General features: G+C 44.3%; 1 protein-coding gene across 2 annotated transcripts in view; it reads left to right on the forward strand.

The window, feature by feature from the left end:
• The window catches only part of DCBLD1 (discoidin, CUB and LCCL domain containing 1), a 66,742-nt gene extending 58,047 nt beyond the window's left edge, over positions 1 to 8,695 (forward strand). The window contains exons 10-15 of one of the 2 annotated variants that reach the window (XM_077289524.1): positions 390 to 537; positions 1,122 to 1,238; positions 4,279 to 4,363; positions 4,523 to 4,569; positions 4,646 to 4,765; positions 6,163 to 8,695. In XM_077289524.1, coding sequence (XP_077145639.1) covers positions 390 to 537; positions 1,122 to 1,238; positions 4,279 to 4,363; positions 4,523 to 4,569; positions 4,646 to 4,765; positions 6,163 to 6,680 — 1,035 coding nt within the window. In that variant the 3' untranslated portion in view covers positions 6,681 to 8,695. The remainder of the gene's footprint in view (positions 1 to 389; positions 538 to 1,121; positions 1,239 to 4,278; positions 4,364 to 4,522; positions 4,570 to 4,645; positions 4,766 to 6,162) is intronic. The other variant, XM_077289525.1, reaches the window with a different exon arrangement.
• Positions 8,696 to 12,612: the final 3,917 nt, after the last annotated feature.

Genomic DNA, 12,612 nt, shown 5'->3' on the forward strand with positions numbered 1-12,612 from the left:
GTAGGATGCACTATGGGGCTTATGTCTGACTGACCTTTATATTCTGCGTATGGGCAACTTAAAAGGTGACATAGCGGTTACCCGAACAATTTTAATTTTGGCTGAACAAACGTTCTGCTGGCAGTAATCTCTCACTGACTCCCTGCAAAGTGTGTGTGATTATTTCTTTGGGAAGGCATACAAGGCTTTGCCAGACACTTCTTCCCTCAAGTCTTCTATCTGGATCCTGACCTCCTTCTGCTTTATATTACTTTCCTCCAGCCTCAGCTCTTGATTTCCTCTGGTTCCATACCTGCTTGTAGTGATAAATGGTGGAATGCTCACTTTCAGAATGAAATGTGGGTCCTCACACCTCACTTTTCTGTTTTACTTGTATGTGTTTTTTTAAGGTTTTTGTGGGCAGCTCGGACTTTCAGGGTCATACTCGTAACAACTTTATCCCTCCAATTGTGGCTCGCATCGTCCGGATTATTCCACGGACCTGGAACCAAAGGATCGCTCTGAAGGTGGAGCTGGTGGGATGTGGACTTGCACAATGTATGTAGAGATGTCCGTCTGTGGTTCTGTTTGGACGTGTCACCGTGTATGTGGGAGGCAGAATGCACTTTTAGTTGTTGCGCATACATTGGAATTTTATATCCATTAGTTTTGTTCTTAGTTGAGAAGTGGCCATGAGCGGTATATATATTCAGGTCGCACTGATCCTGTAATGTGCGTCAGAATCACAACATTGCCACAAAATATAATTGTGACATCCAGCAAAATAAGCTCTAATTAGTCTGAATTATTCAAATGTATTAATATAAGCTAATCAAGTACCTGTGTAACAAATAATGATTCTGTACTAAAACCATGTTGGTTTGTATAGAGATGCACACTCTTTATGCCTTTGCCAGGGGCGCATGTGTGATTTTTTTTTTTTTTTTGTCATATTCTCTATATATCGTGGCACGGACCCTCAGATGCGGTCAGCATTGTCATACAGGAGCCCACGGACACTGTTCGGCTCCGCGCTGCGCTGCTGTACAGGCCCCCATGCTGCCGATACTGACTTAGAGGCACTTTTTTTTTCTTTTTTTTTTTTTTTTTTTGATCCTCCTGTCTTGTTTTGACCTTCACAGCGCACAACTCATCCACTCATCCCATGTGGAAGAAGCCAAATGAGAAGGACCGAAAAAATGTCCTAAAGGAAGAAAAGAACATCACTGAGCCTGTTCCTTCTGAAGAGAATGATTTTGGTATTTATTCTTCTCATTCGTTTTATATTTAGAGATATAGTAACGCATTTCTAATAGAAAACCATTTCGGTAACATTTCCTTATGTCGTTCCTCTGGATTTCTTCCTGGAAATGTGTGCACACATAGATAATGAGAAAGGCAACCCCCAGTTATGTTCTGAGGAGGGAGATGTCAGTGCAGTCATACAGGTGGGATAACAAGGTGGTCCAGCATTGCTGCCGAGCTTCCTGCTCTTCTCAGTTGCCGCTCCATACAGACAGCGACCACAGGACCCCCATTCTCATAGTTGGTGGATGCACACCAGGGAGAAGGTGACATGCTTGGATCCCGGAAAACCCCTTTAATCTATCTTTATTTAAAGCTAACATCTGATTCAATAGTACCATCTACTATATAATTGTCTAAGGGTCACTTTCGTCTGGCTGTCTGTCCTTCTGTCTGTCGCGGATATTCATTGGTCGCGGCCTCTCTGTCATGGAAATCCAAGTCGCTGATTGGTCGCGGCAAAACGGCCACGGCCAATCAGTGACGGGTACAGTCCAGCGGCAAAATGGCCGCTCCTTACTCCCCGCAGTCAGTGCCCGCTCCATAATCCCCTCCAGTCAGAGCTCACACAGGGTTAATGGCAGCGGTAACGGACCGCGTTATGCCGCGGTGTAATGCACTCCGTTACCGCTGCTATTAACCCTGTGTGACCAACTTTTTACTATTGATGCTGCCTATGCGGCATCAATAGTAAAAAGATCTAATGTTAAAAATAATTACAAAAAAAAATAAAAATCGTTATATACTCACCGTCCGTCGGCCCCTCGGATCCAGAACCGGCCTTTCCCGATTCTCGCGACACTCCGGTGACCGCTCCATGCATTGCGGTCTCGCGAGATGATGACGTAGCGGTCTCGCGAGACCGCTACGTCATCATCTCGCGAGACCGCAATGCACTCTTGGGACCGGAGCGCGCGAGGAGCGTCGGTAACCACTCCGCCTACATCCGGGGCCAACGGAAGGTGAGTATATAACTATTTTTTATTTTAATTCTTTTTTTTTTAACAGGGATATGATGCCCACATTGCTATATACTGCGTGGCTGTGCAATATACTACGTGGGCTGGGCAATATATTACGTGGCTGTGCAATATACTGCTTGGGCTGTGCTATATACTACGTGGGCTGTGCAATATACTACGTGGGCTGTGCAATATACTACGTGGGCTGTGCAATGTACTGCATGGGCTGTGCAATGTACTGCATGGGCTGTGCTATATACTGCGTGGGCTGTACAATATACTACGTGGGCTGTGCAGTGTACTACGTGGGCTGTACAATATACTACGTGGGCTGTGCAGTGTACTACGTGGGCTGTGCAATATACTACGTGGGCTGTGCAATATACTACGTGGGCTGTGCAATATACTACGTGGGCTGTGCAATGTACTACGTGGGCTGTGCAATGTACTACGTGGGCTGTGCAGTGTACTACGTGGGCTGTGCAGTGTACTACGTGGGCTGTGCAGTGTACTACGTGGGCTGTGCAGTGTACTACGTGGGCTGTGCAGTGTACTACGTGGGCTGTGCAGTGTACTACGTGGGCTGTGCAGTGTACTACGTGGGCTGTGCAGTGTACTACGTGGGCTGTGCAGTGTACTACGTGGGCTGTGCAGTGTACTACGTGGGCTGTGCAGTGTACTACGTGGGCTGTGCAGTGTACTGCGTGGGCTGTGCAGTGTACTGCGTGGGCTGTGCAGTGTACTGCGTGGGCTGTGCAATGTACTGCGTGGGCTGTGCAATATACTGCGTGGGCTGTGCAATATACTACGTGGGCTGTGTTATACACTATGTGGCCTGTTATAAACTACGTGGCCTATGTTATATACTGCGTGCGTGGGCTGTGTTTATACACTACGTGGCCTGTGTTATACACTACGTGGCCTGTGTTATACACTACGTGGCCTGTGTTATATACTATGTGGGCTGTGCAATATACTATGTGTGCTGTGCAATATACTACGTGGGCTGTGCAGTGTACTACGTGGGCTGTGCAGTGTACTACGTGGGCTGTGCAGTGTACTACGTGGGCTGTGCAGTGTACTACGTGGGCTGTGCAGTGTACTACGTGGGCTGTGCAGTGTACTACGTGGGCTGTGCAATTTACTGCGTGGGCTGTGCAATGTACTGCGTGGGCTGTGCAATATACTGCGTGGGCTGTGCAATATACTGCGTGGGCTGTGCAATATACTGCGTGGGCTGTGCAATATACTACGTGGGCTGTGCTATACACTACGTGGGCTGTGCTATACACTACGTGGGCTGTGCTATACACCACGTGGGCTGTTATACACTACGTGGGCTGTGTTATACACTACGTGGGCTGTGTTATACACTACGTGGGCTGTGTTATACACTACGTGGGCTGTGTTATACACTACGTGGGCTGTGTTATACACTACGTGGGCTGTGTTATACACTACGTGGGCTGTGTTATACACTACGTGGGCTGTGTTATACACTACGTGGCCTGTGTTATACACTACGTGGGCTGTGTTATATACTGCGTGCGTGGGCTGTTATATACTACGTGAGCTGTGTTATACACTCCGTGGGCTGTGCTATATACTACGTGGCTGTGCTATATACTACGTGGGCTGTGCTATAAACTCCGTGGGCTGTGCTATAAACTCCGTGGGCTGTGCTATATACTATGTGGCTGTGCTACATACTATGTGGCTGTGCTACATACTATGTGGCTGTGCTACATACTACATGGCTGTGCAATATACTACGTGGCTGTGCTATTTACTACATGGGCTGTTATATACTACATGGCAGGCCGCGAACAATCAGCGACAGGCGCAGTCCGGCTGCGAATTGGTGCGGGATTTGAACCACGCTTCGCTAATTGGACGCGGCTGGCCGAATCCTGTGTATTCAATGTATTATTCTCAAATCTTCATAAATAAACTACATACATATTCTAGAATACCCGATGCGTTAGAATCGGGCTACCATCTAGTATATAATATGATCTGTGATTTATTTTAGGGTGGAAGCTGATAGCAATCTTTATCACCTTGGCGCTGGCGGTGTGTGTATTCATAGCGGTCATCTGTATATGTGTAGCAAGAAGGTATGTATCTTGTCTCCACTATTTCCAGCATTTGCGACACTGATCTAATTGTATGGGGATGTTTTTTGATAAATGATATCGGGCAGTCACCATTAGCAGATAAAGCAATATATTATCCTGTATGTCTCCACCACTAATGAAGCCCGCCCTGTATTGCAGAAAACGATTGAAAACCGACACTTACAAGACGGAGGACCAGAATACTGGTGAGTGAGCGATGGTGAAGCATTACACTTAGGGGGTCTAGTGGCCTGTATAATATAGACGTGGTCTCCTGTGCAGGGTGCTGGAAGCAGCAGGAGCAGCCATTCATGAGGCCGCAGTCCGCAGAGTTTACCATCAGCTACGCCAGTGACAAGGATATCCTGCAGAAGTTCGACCTTGTCAAGTGCGACACGGAAGGTAAGAAACTAGCTTTACTGCATACCTGCCTTCATTTCCCTCCTGTCTGCATACTCCATATGCCTGGGCATGAAGTCCACACCCCACATACTTCCGCTGCCGCCATCCATATTACAGGGCCGGTCTGCACAGGGGTCCGTGGGGCCGCCCACTGCCAATGCAGGTGATCCACTGGATCATCCAAAATCATGCAGTTGTGTGATATACTTTATTAAGATCTCATAGCTTTTCAGGATCTCTGCCATTAACCCTTACTGACGTGGACATTTTTTTTTCATCTGCTTTGTGTTCCTGAATTTCAAGAACCATAACTTTTTTAGTTTTCCGTTGACATAGTCAAGTAAGGGCTTGTTTTGTTTTTTTCTTAGTTTTTTGCACGATGAGCTACTGTAGTCTTGTTTGACACAGTTAAACGTTCTATAAATTGCATGGAGAAAAAAAGTTTTAGGGCGCAGTGATGAAAAAAAGTGCAATTCCACCATTGTGGCTTCATTTTTAATTTGTGTATTCACTGCCTTGAAAAATTAACCAGGCAGCGTTATCCTACGATTACTATCACAACAGATTTATATAGTTTTTAATGTTTTACTACTTGGAAATAATGAAAAAAGTCGAACAAATTAGCGCCATATAAGATGTATCATGGGGGCTTATATTTTATTTTTTACATCGTTTGTACAGGTAAGTTGTTAGTTTTTTTTATGTTCAGAGTGTATCGGATGCAGTGATAACAAAAATTAAAAGAAAGCATGTTTTTTCGCTATAGAATGGGGAAAGGGTGGGGATTCAAAGCAAAAGTTTAATGTTTTTTAGATACATTTTACACTCTTGATCCTTATCTTATACGAAGGTACTTCTTTTGGCAAATGCAGGGGTCTTCAGTAAGAACCTGGCTGCCATGATAATTTAGATGGGCTCTCTGCAATCACATCCCAAAGAAGGTTGCAGGGGCAATGGAGTGACATAGAAGGCTACATCACAAAATCTCCACTGGGGTTATCATCCCTTAGAATGACAGATTTTACCTTTTGGAAGTGAAGACTTTAATTTTAATGAAAGCAGAGATCATTATATCTGTGATACTATGGCCACGGGATTTCTGAGTCCGACAGTATTCAGGACTATGTGCTGGAACAGGAAACCCCATATACAGAGATGCACAGTCATCATTTTCCTTGGCAATAGTGCCATCTAGTGGCAATTCACAATAAGTAAGGCTAAACCCAGAAATGCAATTGGAATTCTGGAAGTTTATGTTGTGCCTGTTCTATGTAAAGTCCTAACCTCTGAATGGATTTCTTTTCCAATTTTTCTAGAATAACATTTTTTTTCTTTATATCACTGGGGCCAAACTATGGTCGTATTTAAGTAAAACATTGTTTTTTTCTTTTCACTAGATTATGGGCAGTCCCTCATGATTGGCACTGTCACCAGGAAAGGATCCACGTTCAAGCCAATGGACACCGATAGTAAAGACACATTTGGTGGGCAGGATAAAGAAAACCACTATGACTGCCCCCTCAGGACCAATGAGTACGCACTGCCTCTGACATATCCCGAACCCGAGTATGCCACCCCCATCATTGAGCGTCACATAATGAGGGACTGCACCTTCTCGCCAGACTCTGGATACAACGTCCCGGTGGTGTCTCTGGACCGCAAGCATTCCTTCTCTGCTGTCAGCTTTTCCATGTCTTCCAGTGCGGAGAACAGCGGTGGAGACTACCAGACCCCTCACAGCGTACACACTGAGGAGTGTGACTATGACCGGCCTAAAATGCACAGCACATGGGCTGTGGCGGACAGCGAGGACTATCGGAAGCCACAGTTCTGCGCCTTAGTGGCCGATGGCTACTCTTCGCCCAGGGACTGTTTGAAGCCCATAAATCAGACTGCAATAACGGCCCTCTTATGACTAGCTCCTGGGGACTATGCGTATGGAGACCCCCATACATGAATGTTACCGCTCAGCTGCTGAAGATAAAAGGTGTTTACATGGACATGTCCCGGAAACCTGCCGCAGGGGTGAAGGTTTTGCATCCAGTATCTGCAGCCCCAGCTACCTTGTGAAATCCGTGCAATGTGTACAGAAGATATTTATGACAGACTCGATCACTTTATACCTGGCTTCTGTCCAGACGGGACGGCGTACTTGACCTACATGTAGTCGGGGGGCTCCAGACATTGCTACGCCCGACTTCACCGGTGCTTCCTGAACACTGTGAATGTTTAACATGTACTCACTTTAATTTATGTTCCTGTAAAACAGGACCCAATGGGCTCAGTGTTAACCCATTATACCTCTTCATTACATGCACATAGCTGTGACGGCTGACTTGTGCTAGCCCATTGTCTGGCTCAGGGGGGCAGATATCCAGGTCACTTTATCAAGTGGGATCGTGCTTAGAATCAAGCAATTTATAGTGAGATCCCTGCAATAATCCCTTTGGACATCAGCAAGTCTGTAGGTGGGAATGACGGGCGTACATCATTTCATACATGGCTGACTTGGTCATGTGGTCTGTCACTTTAAATGCTGTGTATTCCCCACGTGACCGCCGCATACTGATACGCACAGGCTTTCCTATCTGAGCGTTTATGCTGTCCTTGTAAATTCACACTGAACACATCTACCATTGATTGGGCAGAAATACAATTTTCCTGGATTTCCACCCAAAACGTGGTCATAAAGGAAGTAAAGTTAGATCCGCAGCCGTAGTTTGCTACTTACCACCTGCCATGTTCTCTGCATATCCTGTGAGAGAATAACAAAGGAACCTTTCACAGTCACTTGCTAAAAGGCTCAGTAAAAAGTGACAAACCTTATTCTTGCACTACTGTGACAAGTACAGAAAAAAGATATCATTTTATGACCTACTATTTTAATTATTTTTTAAAAGCCCTACCAGGCATAGTTTCTACTGTAAAAGCAAATAGATGTTTTCCTATTTTGTTAAAAAAAAACACAAAAAAAAAACACAACAACTTGCCACATGTCAAAGTTGTGATCAGTGTGTTGCTGAGACCCCCAGTGATCACTTAAAGGAGTAGAAACACTCAGCTTTTTATTTGAACCATCAAGGGGGATCTTTAAACATCAGCCCCAATAATCAAAACTGCAGATTCGTTAAAGTTCTTGAAAAGGAATCTGTCACCAGGTTTTGGCCACTGAATCTGAGACCAGCATAATGCAGGGGCGAGATCCTGATTCCAGAAATGTCACTTACTGGGCTGCTTGCTGTAGTTTTGATAAAATCAGTGTTTTATCAGCAGGAGATTATCATTAGAGGGCTAGTAAACCTGCTGCCAGATAGTCCGCCATATTCTTGTGCTCTGTATAACCCCGTCCATATCACTGATTGGCTGCTTTCTGTGTACACTGTACATGGGCAGAAAACTGCCAATCAGTGATGTGGGCCAGGTAACACAGAGATTAACACTCAGAGACTTGAAGATCTATAGCAGATAAAACTGTGAATTTTATCAAAATAAGCTGCCCAGCAAGTGACACATCAATGGAATCAGGGTATCTGCCCCTACATTATGCTGCTCTCAGGGGAGCCAAATAAGATTCTTTATATAAAATGAGAAATTATGTAGCCTTTACCAATATTCTCAATAATGCAGGTAGTTACTTGGTTAGAGACTAATGCTTCATGATTTTAGTGATTTTCAAAACCAGTATTGTTCCACAGTTTTCACATTTGCAGTATTAAAGAGGACCTGTCACCGGGTCAAAAGTGTCCAGTTTTTGTTTTTATTCTCACTACCCTCTTCTGTATTTTTTTCTCAAATCCGCCATACTATTCCGGAGATATGGGCCTTTTTATTTAGAGCTAATTTTTACATCTTTACCAATGAGGCGGTTCTCACAGAGTAAGAGCAGAGTAGCCTAAAATCAGAGCATCCTGAGACCAATGCCCTCTTTGTAAAAAAAAAAAACAAACAAAAAAAACAATACAAATTGACACTAAATAAAAATATTTTTGGAACCATATGGCGTATTTAAAAGAAAAGCAGGGAGCAGCGGGAATGAAACAAGAGCAAAAGCTGCCACTTCTGATTTGGTGACAGGTCTTCTTAAAGACCTAAATGCAAAGCGTTACCTGCCAATTGACAACCTGCTGTGGATGGGACACTTTTTGCAATCTTTACCAGTCAGTAGTGCTTGGCACTGTGCAATTTTTAACTTTCGAACACCTCTTTTGGCCAATATTGATGTGAGGACACCTCCTTGAGTCAGACAAGTAGAATTACTGTATTTTTCAGACTATAAGCCGCACCTGGGTTTCAGAGGAGGAAATTAGAAAAAAAAATGAAGCAAAAAATGTGGCATATATGGTCCCCTCAGCCTTATCCTGATATGCATGGCCCCTCATCCCTATCCTGATAGGCATGCCCCCCTTATCCCCAGCCTGGTAGGAATGTTCCCCCTCATCCCTATCCTGATAGGAATGGTCCCCCTCATCCCCACCCTGGTATGCAGAGCCCCATCAGAAAAGCATTAAAAAACCCATAAACCATTATACTTACCTTCCTGCACTCCCTCGCAGCGTCTTGTTCCAGTGTCAGCAGCTGCTTTATGCTTATAAGCAGCGCATGGCAGTGACATCATGCACTGCTCACAAGCAGAGCACAGCTGCCGGAATACTCACTGCTCTGCACGCCGGGACTGTGCGCGCTGAGAGCAGCGAATATTTCTTTTAAGTAACACGCATAGTGTCAGCCACAGGCTTCTTGCAGCGGCCGGGCTTTCATGTGTCCCCGCTACTAAAGGGAATAAATATTCACTACTCTCCACTCCCTTTGGTAGCGGGGACATGTGAAAGCCCGGCTGCTGCAGCTGACACTGCGCGCTATTAAAGAACAATGAATACTCACTGCTCTCCACGCACAATAATCCTTGCGTAGGGAGCAGCGAGTATTCCAGCAGCTGTCCTTCGACTTGTAAGCAGCGCATGGTGTCACGGTCATTCACTACTTACAAGCATAAAGCAGCTGCTGCGAGGGAGTGCAGGAATGTAAGTGTAATGGTATGGGGTTTTTTATGTTTTTTTGATGGGGCCATGCATACCAGGATGCTATTAAAAAGAAATAAATATTCACGGCCTCCACGCCCATGGGTGTGGAAAGCAGTGAACGTTCATTTCTGTTTAGCAGCGGGCACGGGATTAAGCCGCATCTGCCAGCTCCTGCGACCCACTGTTCGACCGATGCCACTCCCCCACCTCAGTCAGAGCAGGCACATCGGGACAATAGGACGCACCTCCCATTTTAATCCACATTCTTGGAGGAAAAAAATCCATCTTAAAGTCCGAAAAATGCAGTACAATGTGTTGTCAAACAGGCTGATACATATACAAGAGTATAGCTGTGTATATACTGCAGATCTTATCTTACATAAACATAGCAAATCTAATGTTCTGCTTTACTTGTCCTTTGGTCCGCCAAAAGAATGCCAAGTGAACTCGGTCAATTGATAAAAATGCCAAGGGTTTTATACAGAAAAGCTGCATTTACGCACACAGATTTCTGACCAGTCAGACCAAACTTACAGATTGTAAAATTGGTCTGAGATTGCCAGATAATTCTTGTCTTGCACACACCTATTTTGGTTTGATCAGACAGAAATTGGCGAGACATCTGTACAGGTGCGGTAAATGCACCTGAAATGTTAGGTCAGTATGGGTGGATACATATGAGCCTCACCCGTGGTGGGTACATTCCTCTGAAGCTGCCATAGTGCTATCTGAACAGTGTTTCTGACCATGAATACAATACATGGCCGCGTCTTGTTCACTGATTTCTATTTAAGCCTCTGTGACAGGACCACTAGAACTATATCCATCCACCATAAGTAATTGCCGGATCCACTGTGAAGATGAATAAAAATGGGTATCCTGGATTAGTAATTGACTTTTTCTTCTTTCATGGTCTGAATTTTATTTTGCCTGTCACTTATGTAAAGTTTAATCTACCCATTCCATGCAACGTATTTAGTGACTACAGATCCCAATATATAATGTCACTGACGTGTTTGCACAGTCCATAAACGGTGTACAGACTTCTTTATGGATGCTTCCAACTGAATGTTCTCCTAGTAAGACATGTTTGGATCACCGGGGAGACTTTTATATGATTCGCCCTATCATTATGTAAAGCCATTCTGACTAAATCCTACACTGGGGAGCCATAACTGTTTACCTCTGTTCCTTTTCTTTTAATTATGATGCATATATATGACAAATATTTTACACTGAGGCAACTCACCTCAGTTTAAACATGCTTAATTGGCCACGGTTTCGAATAGTTGAATAAAACTTTTTTTTAATTTATCCTCTGTTGAAGTGCTATTTGGATTCTAATCTTGGCTAAAACAAACTGGGTGTTAGCAGGGATTCTTCTTTAGGTGTGAAATTTTTACCCTGCAAGAGATTGACCAATTATAAGCAGAAGGATTCCTCTGGGGAGAGGACTTGAGACTAGGTCACATAGCTGTCACAACTGGCAAAAACTATGCAGGGGAAGAGAGAAGAGCTCTGTGTTATTAGAAAGCTACTGCAGCTCTCCTTTCACAGTACTGTCAGTTCTGCTCTGCTCCCATTTCCCCCACACTGACTGCTGTAAGAGAAGAGCTGCAAGGTGTTTGTAATGACACACAGCTCTGCTCTACTCACTGATCTCACTATCAGCACCTACTGTTATTAGCTAGAATTGAGGGGCGAAGAGCAGAACTGTGTGTCAAGAAAAACCTCAATGCAAAGTCAGCTTTTCTCTATTCTGTGTGTGTGGGGGGGGGGGTAGGTGGATTAGAACAAAGCTTCTTCCTAGTATGGTAATCGCCAGCAGTTATATCAGCAAGGCTGTAGGTCATTATTACATGTCGAAAACTGGTTCTAAACTTTTCTGGGGAGGTGTTCTTCCCCCCTCCCGAATGATGCCTTCTAATAGTGATTGTTCTGCATAATGCAGGGGGCAGGAAAGTAAATGTACAGTTGCCAGCTCTGGTGAAAATTACTGTTATAGTGAACAGTTAAAGTGAGCTGAAGATGGACTGATCTCTAAAAAGGCCTAAAGTTAAAGAGGATACATTTCCTTTGGATTTTAGGCAAAAAAAATATAGATTTTCATCTTTTACATTTTAAAAGTTACAAAAAAGAAAATGAGTTGATGCAAAAGTTTGGGCACCCTGCATGGTTAGTACTTAGTAGCACCCACTTTTGCAAGTATCACAGCTTGTAAACACCGTTTGTAGCCAGCCAAGAGTCTTTCAATTCTTGTTTGAGGGATTTTCATCCATTTTTCCTTGGAACATTCTTCCAGTTCTGTAAGATTCCTGGGTCATCTTTCATGCACTGCTGTTTTGTGGTCTAGCCACAGATGTTCAATAATGTTCCAAATGGGACTGTGAGGGCCATTGTAAAACCTTCAGCTTGTGCCTTTTGAGAGTCTATTGTGAGAGCCCACCTAAATTACAGCTGCGTGTCTCCATAAGCACGGGCTGGGCATAATGTACTGGTACGTACTGGTCACTACAATGGCAATCTGCAATTTTCACTCCGCAACATCCACTTATTTGGGAAAAATGTGATTTTTATTTCCACGGCTCCATGTTATAAACTTCTGTGAAGCACCTTTGGGTTCAAGATGCTCAATGCATATCTAGATAAGTTCCCTAAGGGGTCTAGTTTCCAATATGGGGTCACTTGTTGGGGGTTTCCACTGTTTAGGCACATCAGGGGCTCTACAAACGCGACATGGCAACTGCTAAGTATTCCAGCAAATTTTACATTCAAAAAGTGAAATGGCGCTCCTTCCTTTCTGAGCCCTGCCGTGCGCCCAAACAG

Source organism: Ranitomeya variabilis, chromosome 2, assembly GCF_051348905.1.
Source record: "Ranitomeya variabilis isolate aRanVar5 chromosome 2, aRanVar5.hap1, whole genome shotgun sequence".
NCBI classification, from domain to species: Eukaryota; Metazoa; Chordata; class Amphibia; order Anura; family Dendrobatidae; genus Ranitomeya; species Ranitomeya variabilis.